General features: G+C 45.7%; 1 protein-coding gene across 6 annotated transcripts in view; it reads right to left on the bottom strand.

The window, feature by feature from the left end:
- Nucleotides 1-20898, bottom strand: part of SPG7 (SPG7 matrix AAA peptidase subunit, paraplegin) — a 46196-nt gene extending 25298 nt beyond the window's left edge. For 3 of the 6 annotated variants that reach the window (XM_027821746.3, XM_043526098.1, XM_037877961.2), the window contains exons 1-7: nucleotides 20768-20898; nucleotides 14325-14427; nucleotides 12544-12633; nucleotides 6900-7141; nucleotides 5683-5822; nucleotides 2316-2418; nucleotides 585-710 (exon numbers count right to left, since the gene is read on the bottom strand). In XM_027821746.3, the coding sequence (XP_027677547.3) occupies nucleotides 585-710; nucleotides 2316-2418; nucleotides 5683-5822; nucleotides 6900-7141; nucleotides 12544-12633; nucleotides 14325-14427; nucleotides 20768-20884 (921 nt within the window). In that variant the 5' untranslated portion in view covers nucleotides 20885-20898. Of the gene's footprint in view, nucleotides 1-584; nucleotides 711-2315; nucleotides 2419-5682; nucleotides 5823-6899; nucleotides 7142-8197; nucleotides 8272-12543; nucleotides 12634-14324; nucleotides 14428-19145; nucleotides 19421-20767 lie in introns of those variants that run through there. The other 3 variants (XM_037877960.2, XM_043526099.1, XM_043526100.1) reach the window with 3 other exon arrangements.
- Between the last annotated feature and the right edge of the window lie 115 nt (nucleotides 20899-21013).

Raw genomic sequence — 21013 nt, 5'->3', positions numbered from 1 at the left:
AGAGGTTCACTGGATGCTTTTCCCAACATATGTAACAGCAGCAGCAGCTGCCGGCTCGGGACTCATGTGAACAGCAGTCTGTCCTTTCTCCCTCAGGAACCAGACAATACAGAGTCTGGCTTTTGCCGTCACTGACCAAAGCCTTGGAAGACCGTCAGCTTGTTAAAACGGAGGCTGCTCAATATCCCCACAGGACAAAGAAGAAGAATGAGCCCTACGCCCCAGGCTGCCAGACTATTCCAGGGTACCACTGGTAAATGCAACAGCACTCTTATTTTGTTTCTCTCTTTTGGGGTGGAAGAAAGGCAGAGGAGGGGATTACAGGACACTTGAAGCACGGCAGACACCAGGCATCTTATTCACAAAGGACAGGAGCCACAAGCCAATCTGATCTTGAGTCAAACACTCTCTTTCAGCAGAGAGAATCTCCACGACCTCCTCTTGTCTCTAGTGCATGCACCAGATTTATGCAGATAAGAAAGCTAGTAACAGCTGGAATCACATTGCATTCACATGGGCTGTCTGGCAGATTTGCTCCCTCCACTTCCACCTCTGTTTGTACCAAGCATATTTGAGGTTCTTACCTTCAGATAATCCACAAATTCCTTGACCTCCATTTTGGCCTCGTGCATTCCTGCTACGTCCTTGAAGCTGATCCCTTTCCCAGACTTCCCATCCACAATGGTAAAACGAGCCATTTTCAGCTGGTTCTGTGGAGGACAGCACACTCTGAATTCTAAGGGCACGGTACTGACGAGGGAGATGGGGCGGGGGGGGCCCACACTGGATAGGCTGTGCAAGATCAGGCAGTGGAATACACTTTTTTTTTTTTGAATGGGAGGAGGCATAATATATGAATGTGATCTTCCCATATGAAGTGCATTACAATGCACACTGTCTCTCTTGTTGTTGTAACAGAGCAGAATGATTCTAGGCCCCATGTTCAGTAATGTACTTTCATGAAAAGGTTTCTTCCTGTGGATGCTGGGGGGTACTGTGACTCAACAACTTAACTAACCAATGTTTTATTAGTAACAGGCATAAAGGAAACCTGCAGCAATTCCCCGCATACATCAACTGAGGGCATTTAATTCAAACTCTGTGCACATTACCCAAGTCTCTACGGTTTGTCAAGAATCCCTGCTCTCCAATTCTTATTGACCCTAGTCCTTAGTATAGCTGAGCTGGTTACTACTGGTACAGTTTGAAGAAATAATGGGAACTGATGGTTATTTATCATCCACACTGTTATAAACACACAAACACATACACCCCACCATCACCGGGTGCTGCTGCAACAGTTACTGTTCCAAGACAGTCCAGGAATGGAACTATAGGCTCTCAAGTAGACCAGGGCCCACATTTTAGCCTCCTGGTGCGTGTTAAGCCACAGTGACAGTCAAAACAACAATTTAGTTAAATACCCTCCTTGTAACTGCTTATTATGCTCTGCTGAAAACAGCTACTAAGACTTTATTTATTTATTTTTAAGAGGAAAAAAGGTTTAAAGCAGTTCAGGCCCTCAGACCTGCCGGCTTCTTCAAGTGAAAAGAGTTAAACATGGTGGAGCTAATTATGCTCACTTCCACAAAGACAGGATCTAGCCCTTAAAGCCCCCCTAACACTCAAAGCTTTCTAAAGCACTTCGTTCCATTCAAGCAGTTACACTTCATTCCATAAAAAAAGTCACCCAGAGCAAGATGAAGGTTGCACAGGAAGGGGTTGCTGGGAACCACCTTAATGGGGGATTTAGGGTCTCCACTCTTTTCATCCAGAAGCCCCCTCAGTTACGGCTCCTGCACGTGAGCAGACTTATGCAAGTTGCCTCAGCTGATTGAGAGGAAGGGATTTGATTGATGTTGCAAGCGGGGTATGGGTGGGGAGAAGCCAGCCCATAATGAAATCCAGAATTTGAGCAGATTTTAAAAATCAAGAAGTTATTTTGCAAAACCCAGAGATTCCTACTCCTGGCTGTATGGGAGGCTTGTTGGCAGGACAAAACGAAATACACCATTTGCAGCTGCAACTCATTAGTGAGTTTTGAGAACAGCATAGTAAACGGCACTGGAAATTCACTGAGCTCAGCCCTTCCTGCAGTCAGGGAAAGAGGGCCTCAAGTGAAACCAGTTACTGTACAATCTAGTCAGCTGATCAGGAAAAGATGCAAGATATGACAGGACCGCACAGTCCCTGGCATCAGCTAATTCTTGTCCTCTGTTGACTTTATCGGGGAAAGAGCAGGAAATTGTGCCAGCACAAAATGAGACTAACCAAGAGCTTTAAAACAACTATTATACAGGACCTAAACTACTTACAAAGGCGCTGAATCCTCCTTCCCTTCCTGCCATCCCAGCAAGGCGGAAGATGTACCACAATATGGCTACACCAACAGCTGCCATTCCCAGGGCATAAAGGGCACTGAAAAGAGGACAGCTAGTTAAGTACAAATTTAAGCATCAAGCCATGAGATAGTTATTAAATTAGTAAACATTACCCAACTGTTATCTGTTTTCAGGATTTTAAAGGTCCTGGCAGTTAGGCTAACAGTGCAGCTATAGGGTGAGGAGTGACTGAGGATGTTGTACATTTTGTAGTGATAATCAAGGTGGGCCATTTCCAGCAGTTAACAGAAACATCCGGGGGGGCGGGGGGGAGGGGAAAAAACATGGGGAAATAGTTTTACTTTGTGTAATAACACATCCATTCCCAGTCTCTATTCAAGCCTAAGTTAACTGTATCCAGTTTGCAAATTAATTCCAATTCAGCAGTCTCTCGTTGGAGTCTGTTTTTGAAATCTTTTTGTTTTATTATTGCAACCTTTAGGTCTGAGATCGAGTGACCAGAGAGATTGAAGTGTTCTCCGACTGGTTTATGAATGTTATAATTCTTGACATCTGGCTTACCATCTCTTTCAGAGTTATATCTGCTCATAACAACAAATGGGCTAGATCTTCACAGATTCTGAGCTGATCCAGCATAGCCAATCTGATGGTGAACAGGCAAAGGTGGCAGCCAAGGGCCAATTTGGCTCCCAGTGTAAATCAGAGTCACCTCAGGGCTGCTCTAATCTATGCTGGCTGGCAATGGTCCCCAGGGGACATTACAGAGCCAAGGATTGCTGACACGCAAGGCAGTCTGGTCAAATCTCTTACATGCCCACTATGCCAGAAGCAGGTAGAACAGCAACCAGCATTGCCAGGGGAATTTGCAGATGCACCCTTAGGACAGCTGCCTGGCCTCTTTGTGCTGCTGATTCGCATGGCAGGCCCAAACACTACAGCTCCAATGCAGCTCCAGGCACATAAACTAGAGTTTACTCTGCCTCCTACATCAGCAACAACATTCTCCATTAAGTTCCAACTACGGAATCTTTTTGGCAGTAAGAGGAAGGATGGTCCAGTAATTTGGGACTTATGAGACCCCAGTTCAAGTCCCTGCTCTGCTAGAGACTTCCTGTGTGACCTTGGGCAAGTTACTTAGCCTCTCTGTGCCTCAGTTCCCCCATCTGTAACATGGGAGTAATAGCCCTGCCCTACCTCTCAAAAGGATAAATACATTATGATTGTATGGCCGTCAGGTAGTATGGTAATGGGGGGCCACAGAAGTATCATACATGGAGAAATAAGAGGCAGAAAGAATGCAGCTGGGTTGATAGACCTTAATCTGCAGTGCTGGCAGTTAAGAAGTCATATTTGACTTGTCAACTGAGCAAACAAGGGGTTGATCCTGCAAGGTACCAAATGCTCTGTTCTCTGAAAGAAGCAAATTTGAGTTGCCAGCGCTCAGCACTTTACCAGATCAGGCTTTAGGTCTTGAAGCCACTGAGAATACGGAACCCCACAAGATCACCTTTAGAAAGTCTATTTTCAGAGCAGAACCAGAGCAGAGCAGTTTTGAAAGGTAAAGAACAGCTAGAAGTTCAGACTCCCGGGCGGCTGGTATACAAAAATTGTAAATCTACAAATGTGAGGTAGAGATCTCAGGCCTTATGATCAAAAACTAAAACCAAATTGCTGAATCTTGAAACATTTATTCAAGCAAATTGCCAGCTCTAGGACTTGGCAACACAACACAAGACCACACCCAGGTTTCTCTTTTATATGAAGCATTTTCTAATACCTTCATAAAAAGTATGTTTGGCATCCAGGGTGAAAGTTCCAGGAGAGGAAGTTACACATCATAGCCAACCATGATTGTTAAGGGAAAGATATGTCTGGTCTGCTGCGCTTCACAAACCACTGAGAACAGAACCCTTGCACACCCATTTAATGCTGCCACCATGATACTAGTTGCAAGTATGTGGCTAGGGAATGCTGAAAGACAGCTCTGGCTCCTCTGAACCAGCAAGGTAGCTTGAAACACCATGCCTTCTTTTCGGAGAGGGGACCTCTTGGGTTGGCAGATACAGGATTGCAACAATACACATCTTTGTTGGTGGATTAGAGAGAATACACAATTAAGAATACTCCCTATGGTGGGGTCTCCACACATACTCTTATGGAAATCTTCCCTGTACAACACCATATCTCCTCTCAGGGACAGAGGTGCTTCTGGACTCATTCAAATCCCCAGTGAGTGGGCTTTATAAATCTGTTTTTCATTCCGGATTCCATAAATCTTGGTTTGCAAGAGCTGCCAGTTGTAACAGAAGGACAAACAAACCACAGCAGCAGAAAACAGACCACAAAATGTTGGTGCTAGTGTTTGAAAACACAAAATAAATTCCAGCCAGCAGCTGATTGACAGATTTTTTCCTTCTTTTGCTCTTTGCTCACTCACCCGTTAGATGCACATATTAGAATTAAAACATTAACCTTTGCTGAATTGTTTTGACAAAGGATCCTCGTTTTGGATAACAAAAAAAGTCTATAAATGTAATAGGAATACTCACTTCTCATTGACATTTTGTGTCTTATCATTAAAGCTGTTTTGCTCAGCATGTGGCTGTAAATCTGAGTCAGTGTCAGACCCTGTTATCTGTCTGAACTGCAGCGCCTGTCGTAGTGGGTTAAAGCTAAGAATATATTTTTATAACCTGGCTCACTTCAAAATAAACCAGTCTCAATTTTAAAGCATTATAAAATGGGGAAGGCTCATTATGGATCTAGCATTCTCTCCAATGGGTAATTTAAACGAGGGACCAATATCATGTTTGTTGAGCCCACTGTGTTATGGGTTTTATCATGGTTTGCACTATAATAATTGATTAAAGACATAGTGCTCAATTAGGAAAACTACTGTTACAAAAATCCATAGCGACTGATAATGGGTTTTTCTCAGATGTGCAGATTCTATTCTGCATGCCAAAAGAAGGAGTTTTCTGCAGGCACAGCACCACCACTTCCCCGAACGACATTAGTTAAGTGACAAAAGCACTTTGTCGGCATAGTTGCATCTACACTAAAAAGTTTTGCCAACACAGCTATGTCGACTAGGGGGCTGTTTTTTTACACACTGACCGACATAGCTATGATGACAAAAACTTGTAGTGTAGACCTGGCCTAAGTTTTAACATGTCTTTTAAAGACGGGGCTACTTCTGAAGGCCACATGTGAGCTCTTCAGGGCAGGGACCATCTCTTTGTTATGTGTGTGTACGGTGCCTTGCCCTGCAAGGCCCTGATCCCTGACTGGGGCCCCAGGCACTACCACAGTACAAATAAGTGATCAGTTAACATCATACTTTCCAAAAAAGCCTGTGCGTTTGTAGGAGACTGGGATCCTGTCTTTCACATCAATATTCAACTCCTCCTCCGCTGCTCGCAGCTTCTCTTCAAACTTGTCAATATTTGCCACCTGCATCCTGTACATCAGGGCAAGCCTCTGGGGACATGAAATCAAGAGAACCATATTGCAGAGTGAGGATAAAGCAGAAACTAGGTCACCTATCTACAGTGGATAGTTAGAATAAAGGCCTCTCTAAATTATGGGTTACCCTCTTGCCAGCAATACCAGTGGAGCGTGAGAAAGTGGCTATGGGACCAGAAGTCAGGACTAAAGGAGAAAACACTTCTTTTAAAGTTACAATGACATTGCTGTGAATTTTTAAGGACAAAATCTGCTGAAATCCAGCAAAGAAGTTAGTCTCTGCAGACAAGGAGATGCAAGGACTTTGTACGCAAGTCAGAGGATAGATTTAATCCTTGAAAAGTTCACATTTACTGATACCTTGAGCCTATAATCATGCACTTGCTCTGCACATGAAGATCTCAGAAATCCACAGGAATCAAGTTTCTTGTGCTTAATGTAGATTTCTTAGATACCATCTGCACCCCACATAGACAGTAACGGCTTTCAGCGATCAGAAGTTATCCAACTAAATAATAGGCCAATCACCAGAGAAATAATTTACTGTCTCGCCAGTTTCGGTTTCTCAGTGGTGACAAGCCCAGGAGCCTGTGTCCTAACATGCACTCACACTTCTTTTGGTTTTAAAAAGAAACAAAAAGGCATGTACTATTAGTGCTTGTCAAACATCTGGAACCAGCTTCCACATTGGTTGCTTTGAATATTATGTTTTTCCTAAGCCAGCCAGTGGTAAAAAATTACAACCAATTCCTAGCTCCATGAATCATCTTAAATTGTGCTGATATTAGGGATAATTTTTTTAAAAATCTAACTTTTCCAAAATCTGCAATGGATTTTCTGACTTCCTCCCAACCAGTGGGGATGGGGGAGATTCAGACAATATTCTTTATAAGACAAACAAACAAAAAAAGACTGATTCATTTCTCAGTTGGTATAATTGACAAAAGTCACACAGAACTTCAAACACAAGGAGGAGAAGGAAATCAGTAATGAACAAAACAGCAGCTGGGGCTTTAATGGAAATACATTTAAGAAACTCTTCCCAACAGCTTAATCTGGAATTATTCATTCTAATTGTACAAAGACACTCACAGGCCGTCCAAATACAACTGCTCCTGGGTGCAGATAAATTTGCACAATATCACTCTCTGGAACCACCTGAATGCTCTGGACCTCCCCCTTCGCCAGCATCTCATTCACAAAGTCATTCCAGGAAATGTTGACCCCGCTGATGGTCAGTGAATTTAGCAGGCTCATAATGACAGCTATCAGGAAGAGCGTCCGCAAACGCTCACGATACATCTGATCTTCCCGTTCCTTGCGTTTCTTTTCCTCTTTATAAAAAAGAAGAGATATGAGAGGAGAGACAGGGGAGTATATAATGATTAAGCTCTGTGATCCAGAGAACAGAAAATTACACAACAGACCAAAGACTGAACAGCTACACAGTTTGGTATGAATCCTAAATTTGATTTGTCTAGGAAAGCTATACTCGGAAGCAGCATCGAGTTTGCTGTGAGGTCTTGTAAGGCCAGTTTTCCACATGAGCTGAATGAAGTCCAAGGTCACATGTCTTGTCCAAGGTCACACACTGAGTCAGTGTTTTAGGTCACATTACAATCCAGGACCTTGCTGGCTCCCAGATCTTGTCAGACCACAAGGCCTCCTCTTCTCCACATGTTAAACAGTATCAACTCAAAAGCCTGTTTATTAAAGTACATGCAGCCAGATCCAAAATTAACAGTTGCTAGGAAGGAGGCAAAGTTTGCATTCTATTAGCTAGCAAATATTTGCTTGTAACATGGAGTCTGTTTTAGCTGCTGCCACGTTCAGCTGCTCCCCAGTGCCCCAACAGCCTAAGCAGAGAGGCTGTGTGCACTGGATACAAGGGAAGGTCAAGTTTTTCACTTCAACTGTCAATTCAGTAAGAAGAGGAAATGAAGTGGCACAAAGAGCCAAAAATTTACTTTTGGAAGCTGCCCTCAGAAATTAAATTCTTCATCTCCATACTGGATAATCTCAAACACATTTTGGAAAACTTTGATCAGCGGCTTGTTTTTATTTAAATCTAATGCTAGTCCAGAAGGCTTTAGAGGGTCAAAATCCATTAACTAGTTAGTGAAAAGTCAATTCATCAAGAATCCCAGCCTACTCTAAACTGAGGAACCATTTCAGCTGCCTGGATGTAACCATTTCAGCGGCCTAATACATGTATAGATCCAACAAAACCACTGGAGCATCATTACTGGAATCAAACGAAAGGCTTTGACTACTGTAACCCCCTCCATATATTGCATTTTTCTATACTGTAACAAGCCAGTGGCCCAACTAGTCTGGTTGCTGCTGGCTAATACTATGCTGGAAATTTTGAGAGAATGAGTAAAACCCACCACAATGTTCTTGGCCAGTTGTGCAATAATACAGCACAAATCACTTCCTGACCAGCTCTTGATCAACTGATGTCCTAAACCAAAAAAGGTTGACAACATTTACACTATACAGAATAATAAAATGATTATTAATATTACACAAGCATCTAATAGAGGCATCTAATCTGCACTGCATGTTACTAAACTATTAGTCTCAATAATATCCTGCAACAGTGAGTTACACAGTTTAATTATATGTGGTGTAAAAAATGTTTTTTTAATAGACTACTGGAAGTTCTGTAGGTACCATAGATGGATTTGTTTCAATGACATGCTCAGTTTTCATCTTACAATGTCAAAAACACCTAGTCAAGTAAGTAACTTTATAACGCAATTAGAAGGCTTGAGAATCACAGGAGAATCAATGACTTGTGTGTCTTAGTATTTGCATCTAACCTGTTTTTTAGAATCCTGGCATTTTCCAGACTTCTTCAGAAGATTTAGAAGATTGCTGTCTTTAAAGAACTGCCAGGGCAGAATGTTTAATTTCAGTTGCTGACCATCATGTGATAAAAAAAAAAGACAGTCATCTCCCCATTTATATGGTCGAATCTGGATGTTCTTGATATACAATTTACCACCATTGGCACCATGACATACGTAAATACCATTCTACACATAGAAATAAATTAACTCTTCACCACTGGATTTTTAGAGTGTCTGCCTGCTGCAGCCCAGATTAGGTTTATTTGCAAATTCATAACAAAGACATCTACACTGGCATTTATCTCTAGCCACCAATTAGACCCTACACAACACAACAAAACCAAGGAAAAAAAATATGACCCAGTCATCAGACCCCAGGAAGTCCTATGTCCTTCAGATATGCAACATCATTTTTCACTTCTCCCTAGCTCTCTTCTATGTTTCCAACAGGAAAGGTCTGTGACTAAACAGAAACAATACAGCTTTTCAGATAAAGTCATAGTTTCAGAACACAGTGACAGCTCAGGATCTGTGTGCAGCTCATCCCCTTTTGTTCTTTCACGCCATCTTCCCACCCAAGTTATCAGCTAGATCCAGCTACACTAGAACGAGTAAATTCATCACAAAGCTATAATCTAACATCCAGCAATGTCATTAAAAGGAGAACAGTGTTAGCCAAGGATGATAGAAACCTTAAAGCTAGACGATATCCCGCTCCATTAAGTGAGAACTATATAAACAGACAACAACTTTCCTTTCTACAACAATGGAGGCAACTCTGGGAGAGGTGAACCCCCACACAAAAGGAGTCTAAGTGCAGCAAGGATGATTTTCAATGAGATCTCAGATGGAAAAGCAACACCCCAGGGAAATGCTGTTAAAGCACTTTTCCTTTCTAAGTTTCAGATGAAATCAAGACAGATGCATGAAATATTTTCCTTGATCAGAGTATGGGGCTTTCCTCATCTTTCTCTCTTCTCTTCTGAGAAGCAGCCATAGTCTTGAGAATGTCACTGAAAAAAGATCATGTTGAAATCGGAACTTGCCATCAGACACGTTGCCATGATGAACATTTCTGGATTAATGCAAATTGGAAGCACCTTCACCCTCAAAACTGCAGCTGATCACTTTCAGATGACAATGCCTTAGAAAACTGGAAGAAAGACATTTATTGCTACGAGAGAACTTCTACCAGTCCATATTCAGGGAAAGCAGAGACAGCTATGCAATTCAAACTTCCTGATTTGTGTACCTCTATCATCCTGCCACTTTGGTTTGTCAGAAAATGCAATCACTTTCGCCATGCAGTATTCATATTACAATGTAAACTGCCCACAATAACTATTCAATCAATAAGTAATGGTAGCTGGAAGAGACACTTGCAAACAACCACTGTGGGAACACTTCCAGCTCTTTAGTCTCAAAGCCTTCATGAAGAAATGATTTGCCATTAACCCCGAATCTGAACTCGGTGATTAAAAGCTTGCAAGGGCTGTGGTGACAGTCCAAAGAGTTCTTTTTAATAATTACTGCAGAGACAGTCTTTCTGCTAGAGACGCAGAGGAGAATTCCACCTCCCAAAGTCAAATTATCCATTAATCACAGGAGAAGGGCCACTGAACACAGCAGGTTACTGTTTACAAATTTTAATAGCCACAATACTTCTTGTAGGATCTCTGGTCACAATCATTCTGTGTGGTCTTCCAGGCAGCAGAAATCCCAGGCTTAGAAAAAGAACATTCAGTAAAGACCATGTGGTATTTGTATTAGCATCCCACTGTACATTCTCTCTCTGTTCCTTGCATGTGGTTTGAGCAGCGACCTAAGTTTGTCTGCCTGAACCGACAAGACCCTCACTCCTGACCTACAGACCTCAAAGGCTGTAGATTACCACCATACATGGGGCTGAAAGTGTGCATGGCATTTCGTTGGCCAGATGCAGCCTGATGGTCCCACCAGCATGTTTGGAACCACAAAAAAAACAAAAAATGTCATGCCTTTTGTACTGTCTCAATCTTTGTATTTAAGTGAAAATGTATTTAAAAATTAGTCATTATAAAACAGAACTATAATGCCATTGTCAGACTGCAATTATACTGTGTGACGATAAACTGGAGCCCTCTTTGTTTGTAGATTTAGCCTTCATCCAAAGTTCCAGAAAACAAACAATAGCACCACAGAAGGTGCAAGCCTAGATCGGCCTTTATTCACACAGACGAGAGTCCTGGCATCAACTGAGACGAAGAAGAAACTCTCAGATGCTAGTTCTCGTCTTATAGGCCTCTGTCACATTTCAGCAGGTACCACCATACATATGGAAGAGCATGAGGCTTTTCACATGGGACATTTCTGACATCTTTAAAATAAATCCTTAAGCCAGGATACAGTACATTCCACCAGCTAGGGGACTTTCTAGCGGGAAATTCATCATACACAGAATCAAACTGCAAGGCTTGTCACAGACTGGGAACTTTTCCAGTCCCTTATACTTGGGGGGATGGGATGGGAGGGCAATTTAGTCACTTTTCAAAGCCGAGTCAAATTACACTTGTAAAAAAAGGGAATACAGCGATTGCCTATCCCCCTATAGGAGAGCTGCTGACAACACCAAGGGGCACTGTCAGGTCAATTTAGACTCAAGATATAGGTGCTGTGAAACCAAGCTATTAGAAATTAGAAAATCTCAGTGATATTTTTTTTAAATTTAAATTGAAACCATTTTGAAAGAATAACATCCTCCTGAGGTGTTTGCAACCCAAAACACTGCAGTATCCTAGGAAGATCAGAAAATTAAACCTATTAGAAATTGCGGCCTTGTCTACGCACAACAGTTGTACCACTTTAGTTACGATACTTTAGAAACCCACGTAGTTCTATCAGTGCAACTCCCTTGTGGGGACACAATTCAATCAGTTGGAGACTGCCTGGTATCTGCTCAGCTTAACTAAATGCACCAGATCAGCTAGAGTTTTCTGAACAGATTTAGTGAAATTGGTACAACTTGTGTTTAGACAAGGCCTAACATAAAAGTGAAATTGACTAATTTATTTCCAATGTACAAGTTGAAAAAGACAAGAAGTATGCATCCGATGAAGTGAGCTGTAGCTCACGAAAGCTCATGCTCAAATAAACTGGTTAGTCTCTAAGGTGCCACAAGTACTCCTTTTCTTTTTACGAATACAGACTAACACGGCTGTTACTCTGACAGCTGAAGTGGTGAAATGTAGATTTTAATATTTCCTTAGATTTCATTTTTGTTAGGTGATATTAGTACAAAGGTAAGGACTCAAATATTTCCACTGATGATAATCAAAATTTGCCTACAGGTGAAGAAAGAAAAATGCTGCTTGATAACTTTAATTAGAGTTTGATTTAAGGACATTTACTTTGCATATTTTGACATGAGATGTTGACAATTTATCTTTTAACAGTTATAAAGCTTTAATTTTCTGAATCTCAACATCTACTGTTAAATAATTTTCTGGACCACACCACTATAATTTCCTGCAACTCTAAAAATTTAAATTGATAATAGATAAAATTTTTAAAAAAAGCTTTAAAAGAATCAATGCCTGTCAAAATTTAAACTTCTGCAAAACCTAGATATACATTACAAAAACAAATTGATATACAAAAGAGAAATAAAAACCTTTGAACAAAGCTTGCACGTGTATGGATTAGACTCAGCAGCATATGATTTATAAACCTATGACTGAGAATACTTTACAGTTATGGCTCCAGTATACAGTGCAATACCTGGCACTATTTAGCATTAACATGGATCTTGCATGTTCTCCTGCATATACTCACACAAGGAATGACACTCCAATTTGGAACCGTCATTTCATTAAGTATCCTCTGTATCAAAACTTCATACATACCCTCATCCTCCTCTGGAGACTTCCCTTTGGATCCTTCATTCTTATTGCTATTCCACCGAGACCCTGAGGTACTAAAATAGTAAGTGCCACCTATAGACAAATAAATATGGAAAAGGATAGTAATTGAAGCACTTAGTTCTGGGACCCACGAAGAGAAATCAGACATACAGTACAAGCTTTGAATATGTCAAGTGTTAAATTCTGCCCCCTCCCCTACGCACGTGTAACTCTCATTAACTTCAGTGGAAATTGGGTGCACACATCAGAGGGAGGAATGTGACCAAGACTGAGGAAACTCTGAATGTTATTTCTAAATTAAATGTTTGGGGTTTTTTCTTCAGCAATCCAGTCAAAATACAGCTTTGTTTAGAAATTATTCTAAGATGGCAGACAGTCTTTTGCAGAGAATTCTCCACCAGTTTCTAGTTATTAAACTTTCCTATAGAGTAACAGAAAATTTGGAGTTTATCAATGCACTAGTTTCAGTATCCTTGTACTACTGGGTGTGAACATATACCAATGGAAAATGTTGTCTGTATTGCAACTGAAGAACACAAATCTGTCCATACATACACATATCATTTAAAAAACTAAAAAACCACTGCCATCACTAGTAGTAAACACTCTGAGGGGGAGCTTCCCTTTATGTGCCAGGGAGCAGCAAAGAACTCAGAAATGAAAATAAATGATTTGAGGCTATTACTTGCACTCTCCATGGAAAGGCAGGCAAGCCTAGAAATTACACCACTTGATGGAAGTTACCCCTTACTGGAGAGTTCACTTGCAGTTGTGCAGAGTGTGTGGATGTCCCTCCCAGTCATCACTTTAAAGAGACATCCATGTGTTTTCAATCACAACACAAACATAAAGGGTTAACACGTTGCAGCTCAGCACGCAGGCTCATGCTCACCAGCTCCAGAACAATGGCCCTGTGTAAGTCATGATTTCACAGACTGTATAGAAATCAGGAAATTACCCAATAACATGATTTTTCTAATCGTGGGGAGGCAGAAGCATCCCTGCTGCTGGAAAAATCATGGTATTGGGCTAAGATGACTGCTCGGGCCAGGGAGGGATCTCTCACCATATGGCATCAGCTGGTCAGCCTGGCACAGGGCAGGGATTGGGGCCTGGTTTGCTCCACACAGAGCTCCAGCCCAGGCCACTGCTGCTGCTTCCTTTCCAGCCAGCCAGCAGGAAGGGGGGTGGCAATGACAACACATGGTGATTAGGAGCCCCCGGCAACACCAAGGAGACACTACAGCGCCAGCTGGTGAGAAGCTGAGACCAGGATTTGCTGTTTGGGAGCATGTGTGTGAGGGGGCCTTGGCCCGACAGGGAGAATCAGGGTAGGGCGATGAGACAGACCCCACCACACACATACCTCCTCGTACTCCAAGGGTGGCAGATCCTGGCCCCACCCCAATTCCTAGGGATAGGACTGGCCCACCACCCCTCTACAATATCTGTTGTCAAAGCTGCATCAAGATTTCCTATTAACATTCACCAATGAGGCACAGAAGCAAATCCATTTTTAAAAAAATGCAAGCTCTTAAGTGTAAGCCCAAATGCAAAACATTTTCAAGTTAAATGGTTTCAGAGCTCAGATAGGTAACTCAATCCACTGAGCCCGACTGTGAAGATGCCACAGCTTATCACTAGCCAAAAAAAAACTACAAGTAATTACATTTCTTAGTAGACCCCAAATTAATGTCATTTCAAAGACAACGTCCTGGCCAACGCAGACATCCCCCTAAGAAATACTTTAGTAGGGAGCTCACCTAAGAGTTTCCAGAGTCTCACTGGATCCCGAATTACATGTTGCTTCACTAAGAGTCCACTGAGCCCTTCAAATGTGGGGGAAAGTGTTCGGGACAGAAGGGTCTGAAGAGAAAAAAAAGACGACAACTGTAAAAGGAAAAACTGCACAGTGCAGCATAGAATCAGACGGCAATCAAAGTAGATTTCCTCAGTAGGAAGGAAGGATATTTTTGTGATTTGGTCACAGGATGAGGAGTCTGAACACCTGTGTATCATTCCTGGCTCTGCTGCAGACTTGCTATGTGATTATGAGCAAGTAGTTTATAGCCTGGTTTTAGGAGAGCTAACATGCACACAGAGCATGTGCCTAAAATGTTTGGAAGTCACACTCTTCTTCTTGTGCCTAGGTTTATCCTTCAAGTGTACACTGGGGCTAACATGTCAGAGATATGGAGAAGCTACATTCATTAACATTGGTGAAGTGCTTGAATTTTCTCAGATGAGAAAGGCTAGAGGAGGGCAAAGTTGTAACCTAACAGATTCCACAGTAAGGAGACTATACACCTACTCTTTACACCAGCTAATAAGTACTGCCTGTAGTCTTGATTAACCCTAAGGGTGATGTTCCATGGACGCAAGAATTGGCTTGAATTGTAGATCAAATTTCACAGTTACATTAGTAATTGGTTGACATGGCCTACTGTGACATACAGTACTCTCACTGCAATGAGGATACTGTTAAATAACGTTAAATGACTAATTTAAACTGATTGAAGCAAAGATTCCAACAATACACCTGCTACTCCAGCCAAGTTTAAACTAGAAGCTTCTGCCAGCATAGCTATGACAGGTTTCAGAGTAGCAGCCGTGTTAGTCTGTATTCGCAAAAAGAAAAGGAGGACTTGTGGCACCTTAGAGACTAACAAATTTATTTGAGCATAATCTCCCCACTGTATTTTCCACTGAATGCATTTGATGAAGTGAGCTATAGCTCACGAAAGCTTATGCTCAAATAAATTTGTTAGTCTCTAAGGTGCCACAAGTCCTCCTTTTCTTTCAGCATAGCTATGTTGATCAGACATGTGAAGAAGTGTGATCCCTAACTGACAGATCTGTGTTGGCTGAAGCCCCTGTGTAGACACTGTTATACCAGCAAAACTGTGCTTTTACTGGGAGAGCTTGTCTCTCTTGTGGGGGTGGTTTTACTATCCCAGTACAAAGCACAGCTTTACTGTACAGCTGTGTCCATACTAGAAGTGTGTATATCGGTATTCCTATACCAGTAAAGCACTCCTACTGTGGAAATAGCCTCAGTTTTTCACGTATTCACTGGGTTGGAGTATTGCAGGTGGTGAAGCCTCACCTGTACGAAAGTCACAGAAGCTTACCATGAAAACATTGCAGAATTTCAGCAGAGAAGAGCAAATAAGTTAGAGAACGTTTAAGTCAGAATTTCCTTGTTTGTATGAGTTTACATCTTATTTTAACAAACTTGATTTTTAAATTTTCTTTAAGGGCTAGTCTATATAGTTAAACCAGTTCAAAACCTGTATCAGTTCAGAAGCAGATATAGCTTACATGAATGTAACCCCCCATGCATGAATATAGTTTCTGCAAAACAAACTACATTGATACAAATACTCCTCTATGGATATAAATGTGCCCACACTTGGGGTTTCACCAATTTAAACTATACCCCTTTGGAAACAGATATAATTAAAGAAGGACAAAAACTGTCCAAATAATAGCCCTAAAGATGTTAAAAAGTTAAAGATGAGAAAACAATTTAAAGAAAACAAGCCACATCCACTGACGTTACATCCCTTCAGAGGATGTGTATGGAACTCATGTGCCTCCTTCATTTACATAATTGCTCCTGTGAAGACAAACATAAAGCTAACCCTATCCTTAAGATTTTGGTTAGCATCTTTGTTGTAAACTGTTGTGCTATTCTGCCGTTTAGGATTTTGACCCTATAACACCCACTAAAAAAGGGTAACTAAAACATTAAACAACATTTTGCATACAGCCCAAAGCCTACACGTAATATGTAGTTTACAGGACCTCATGATGTTTGATCCTCTCCTGCAGCACAGACAATATATACAGCAAATATTAGGCAAATGCAACCTAGATGGAGCTACTTTAAGGTGGGTGCAAAACTGGCTGGAAAATTGTTCCCAGAGAGTAGTTATCAGTGATTCACAGTCACGCTGGAAGGGCATAACAAGTAAGGTACCGCAGGGACCAGTTCTGGGTCCAATTCTATTAAATATCTTCATCAATGATATGTGGGGGAGGGATAGCTCAGTGGTTTGAGCATTGGCCTGCTAACCCCAGGGTTGTGAGTTCAATCCTTGAGGGGGCCATTTGGATTCTGGGACAAAAATTGGGGATTGGTCCTGCTTTGAGCAGGGGGTTGGACTAGATGACCTCCTGAGGTCCCTTCCAATCCTAGTATTCTTTGATTCTATGAATGATTTAAATAATGGCATAGAGAGTACACTTATAAAAGACGATTCCAACCTGGGAGGGGTTGGAAGTGCTTTGGAGGTGGAGGATAGGATTAAAATTCAAAATGATCTGGACAAACTGGAGAAATGGTCTGAAGTAAACAGGATGAAATTCAATAAGGACAAATGCAAAGTATGCCATTTAGGAAGGAACAATCAGTTGCACACATACAAAACGGGAAATGACTGCCTAGGAAGGAGTACTGCGGAAAGGGATCTGGGGGTCATAATGAGCTCAATATGAGTCAACAGTGTAACATTGTGGCAAAAAAAGTGAACATCATTCTTGGATGCATTAACAGGAGTGTTGTAAACAAGACACGAGAAGTAATTCTTCCGCTCTACTCCGCGCTGATTAGGCCTCAATTGGAGCACTGCGTCCAGTTCTGGGTGCCACATTTCCAGAAAGATGTGGACAAATTGGAGAAAGTCCAGAGAAGAGCAACAAAAATGATTAAAGTGAATGAAGTGAGCTGTAGCTCATGAAAGCTTATGCTCAAATAAATTGGTTAGTCTCTAAGGTGCCACAAGTACTCCTTTTCTTTTTGCGAATACAGACTAACACGGCTGTTACTCTGAAAAATGATTAAAGGTCTAGAGGGAAGATTGAAAAAAAAATGGGTTTATTTAATCTGGAAAAGAGAAGACTGGGAGGGGACATGATAACAGTTTTTAAGTATATAAAAGGTTGTTACAAGGAGGAGGGGAAAAATTATTCTTCTTAACCTCTGAGGAAAGGACAAGAAGCAATGGGCTTAAATTGCAGCAAGGAAGGTTTAGTTGGACATTAGGAAAAACTTCCTAACTGTCAGGATGGTTAAGCGCTGGAATAAATTGCCTAGGGCAGTTGTGGAATCTCCATCATTGGGGATTTTTAAGAGCATGTTAGACAAACAAGTGTCAGGAATCGTCTAGATAATACTTAGACCTGCCATGTGTGCAGGGAACTGGACCTGATGACCTCTTGAGGTCTCTTCCAGTCCCATGATTCTATGAAATCCTATTACAGGGTTGGTGCACAAACAAGGAAATAACGAGTAGCACAGCTATGCTGGGAAAGAAAAACAAAAGTGAGGAAAGGAATCAATGTTTGCCAAACAGAAATGGTTCAGACTTCAGAAAAAAAAAAAAGTCTCTCTCTTAGAAACTTGAATGGTACTAACAATGAAGATCAAGCTATAGGTAGGACCCTACCAAATTCATGGTCCATTTTGGTCAATTTCACAGTCAAAGGATTTTAAATATTGTAAGTTTCATGATTTCAGCTATTTAAATCTGAAATGTCAGTGTTGTAATTATAGGGATCCTGACCCAAAAAGGAGTTGCGGGTGGGTCGCAAGGTTATTGTAGGGGGGTTGCGCTACTGCTACCTTATTTCTGCGCTGCTGCTGGCGGCAGCGCTGCCTTCAGAGCTGGGCAGCTGGAGAGCAGCGGCTGCTGGGCAGGAGCCCAGCTCTAAAGGCAGAGCGGCCGCCAGCAGCAGCCCAGAAGTAAGGATGGCCTGGTGTGGTACTGCCACCCTTACTTCTGAGCTGCTGCTGGCGGCGGCTTTGCTTTCAGAGCTGGGCACCAGGCCTCCAGCTGCCTCTCTCCAGCTGCCCAGCTCTGAAGGCAGCGCAGAAGGAGGGGTGTCAATACCGCGACCCCCCGCAAACTCCCTTTTGGGTCAGGACTCCTAATTTGAGAAATGCTGGTCTCCCTCGTGAAATCTGTAAAAGCACATACACAAGACCAGATTTCACGGTCCGTGATGCGTTTTTCATGGCCGTGAATTTGGGAGGGCTCCAGCTAATACCAGAAAGGATCTCTCTCATGCTAGCAGGGCTTCTCCATCATTAAACTCTTCTGCTTCATAGGACTGCAGGCAGGTGATTCCTGGAAAGTGCACAGACGTCAGGAGCCCCGGGGATAGCTCCCATCCCACAGCAGCCCCCCATGGCAGCGAACTTAGTAATTATTCGGAACCCAGGAGCGGTCAGACGCTCTGACGCAAGTGGCGCCCGCTGTGCCCGGCGCTGCACATACTCGCTGCGCCAGACAGCCTCAAGACGCTTCCACGGGCAGCAGAAAGGAGGGACTCCCACCCGCACTGCACAAGAAGCCCCCCCGCCGGAACAACAACGGCCCAGGTCGCATCAGTCACGCTCCGGTCTCCCCCCTGTACAGGGCACGGCGGGAGGGGGGTCCCCGGTCTCCCAAACCCCAGGGCTCCAGCGCCGGGCGATCCAGCCGGCCTCAGGCCCGGCCCGCCCCCGGCAGCGCCGCCATGGCGCCCGCTCGCAGGGCACAGCCAGGCCGCCCCCTGCTCGGCCCGCCGCGGCCACTCACCGGGAGCACTCCGCCGCCCCGAGGCCGGCCCCAGCTGCGGGCGGGCCCCGCCAGGCCGAGTCGCCGCCAGCGGGGGCCCCTGAGCAGCAGCTGCAGCAGCGCCATGTCCCGCGGCGACCGCCCCCCAAGGGCGCGAGGCCGCCGGGCAGCGAGGAAGGGCCTCGCCGAGCCGGGCAGCGCGGCTAACGGCAGCCGGGCCCTGAGAGAAACCGGAAGTGCCGGCAGGAGGCGGAGTCAGCCATCTTGAAAGCTGGCCGATTCGGCGGTCGCTGCCAGCCTTCAAGATGGCCGCCTCCCAGCGCTCCCCAACGCCCCGCCCTCATTCGCCGCCAAGGATCCCCCCCAGCCCGGGGCCCCGCAGCGCCGGGCAGCTCAGGCCTTGACCCCACCCCCCCCTCGCCCGGGGCCCCGCAGCGCCGGGCAGCTCAGGCCTTGACCCTCCCCCCGCCCCGCCCCGCCCGGGGCCCCGCAGCGCCGGGCAGCTCAGGCCTTGACCCTCCCCCCGCCCCGCCCCGCCCGGGGCCCCGCAGCGCCGGGCAGCTCAGGCCTTGACCCTCCCCCCCGCCCCGCCCGGGGCCCCGCAGCGCCGGGCAGCTCAGGCCTTGACCCTCCCCCCCGCCCCGCCCGGGGCCCCGCAGCGCCGGGCAGCTCAGGCCTTGACCCTCCCCCCCGCCCCGCCCGGGGCCCCGCAGCGCCGGGCAGCTCAGGCCTTGACCCTCCCCCCCGCCCCGCCCGGGGCCCCGCAGCGCCGGGCAGCTCAGGCCTTGACCCTCCCCCCCGCCCCGCCCGGGGCCCCGCCGCGCCGGGCAGCTCAGGCCTTGACCCACCCCCCCCCCCCCCGCCCCGCCCGGGGCCCCGCAGCGCCGGGCAGCTCAGGCCTTGACCCACCCCCCCCCCCCCCGCCCCGCCCGGGGCCCCGCAGCGCCGGGCAGCTCAGGCCTTGACCCTCCCCCTCCCCCTCGCCCCGCCCGGGGCCCCGCAGCGCCGGGCAGCTCAGGCCTTGACCCTCCCCCCCGCCCCGCCCGGGGCCCCGCAGCGCCGGGCAGCTCAGGCCTTGACCCTCCCCCCCGCCCCGCCCGGGGCCCCGCAGCGCCGGGCAGCTCAGGCCTTGACCCTCCCCCCCGCCCCGCCCGGGGCCCCGCAGCGCCGGGCAGCTCAGGCCTTGACCCTCCCCCCCGCCCCGCCCGGGGCCCCGCAGCGCCGGGCAGCTCAGGCCTTGACCCTCCCCCCCGCCCCGCCCGGGGCCCCGCAGCGCCGGGCAGCTCAGGCCTTGACCCTCCCCCCCGCCCCGCCCGGGGCCCCGCAGCGCCGGGCAGCTCAGGCCTTGACCCTCCCCCCCGCCCCGCCCGGGGCCCCGCAGCGCCGGGCAGCTCAGGCCTTGACCCTCCCCCCCCCCCCCCGCCCCGCCCGGGGCCCCGCAGCGCCGGGCAGCTCAGGCCTTGACCCTCCCCCTCCCCCTCGCCCCGCCCGGGGCCCCGCAGCGCCGGGCAGCTCAGGCCTTGACCCTCCCCCCCGCCCCGCCCGGGGCCCCGCAGCGCCGGGCACCTCGCGTTCTTTCCAAGTGTCCCACCCTCATAAAACGGATTTCCCTGGGTTGGACTTGGCCATAAGAACAGCCATACCAGGTCAGACCGAAGGTCCATCCAGCCCAGTGTCCTGTCTGCTGACAGTGGCCAAAGCCAGGTGCCCCCGAGGAATGAACAGACCAGGTCATCACCGAGTGATTCATCCCTTATCATCCACTCCCAACTTCTATACCAGCATAGCTCGCCTGTAGAGCTGCACCAGCAGACCTCTAAGGAAGATGCAGTTTATATGGCAAGGGAGAGCTTTTGCCATTCTAGCTTAAACCAGTTCCCTGAAAGGAA

This window comes from Chelonia mydas, chromosome 12 (genome assembly GCF_015237465.2).
Source record: "Chelonia mydas isolate rCheMyd1 chromosome 12, rCheMyd1.pri.v2, whole genome shotgun sequence".
Classification (NCBI taxonomy): Eukaryota; Metazoa; Chordata; order Testudines; family Cheloniidae; genus Chelonia; species Chelonia mydas.
This window is presented reverse-complemented; position numbering and strand designations above follow the sequence as displayed.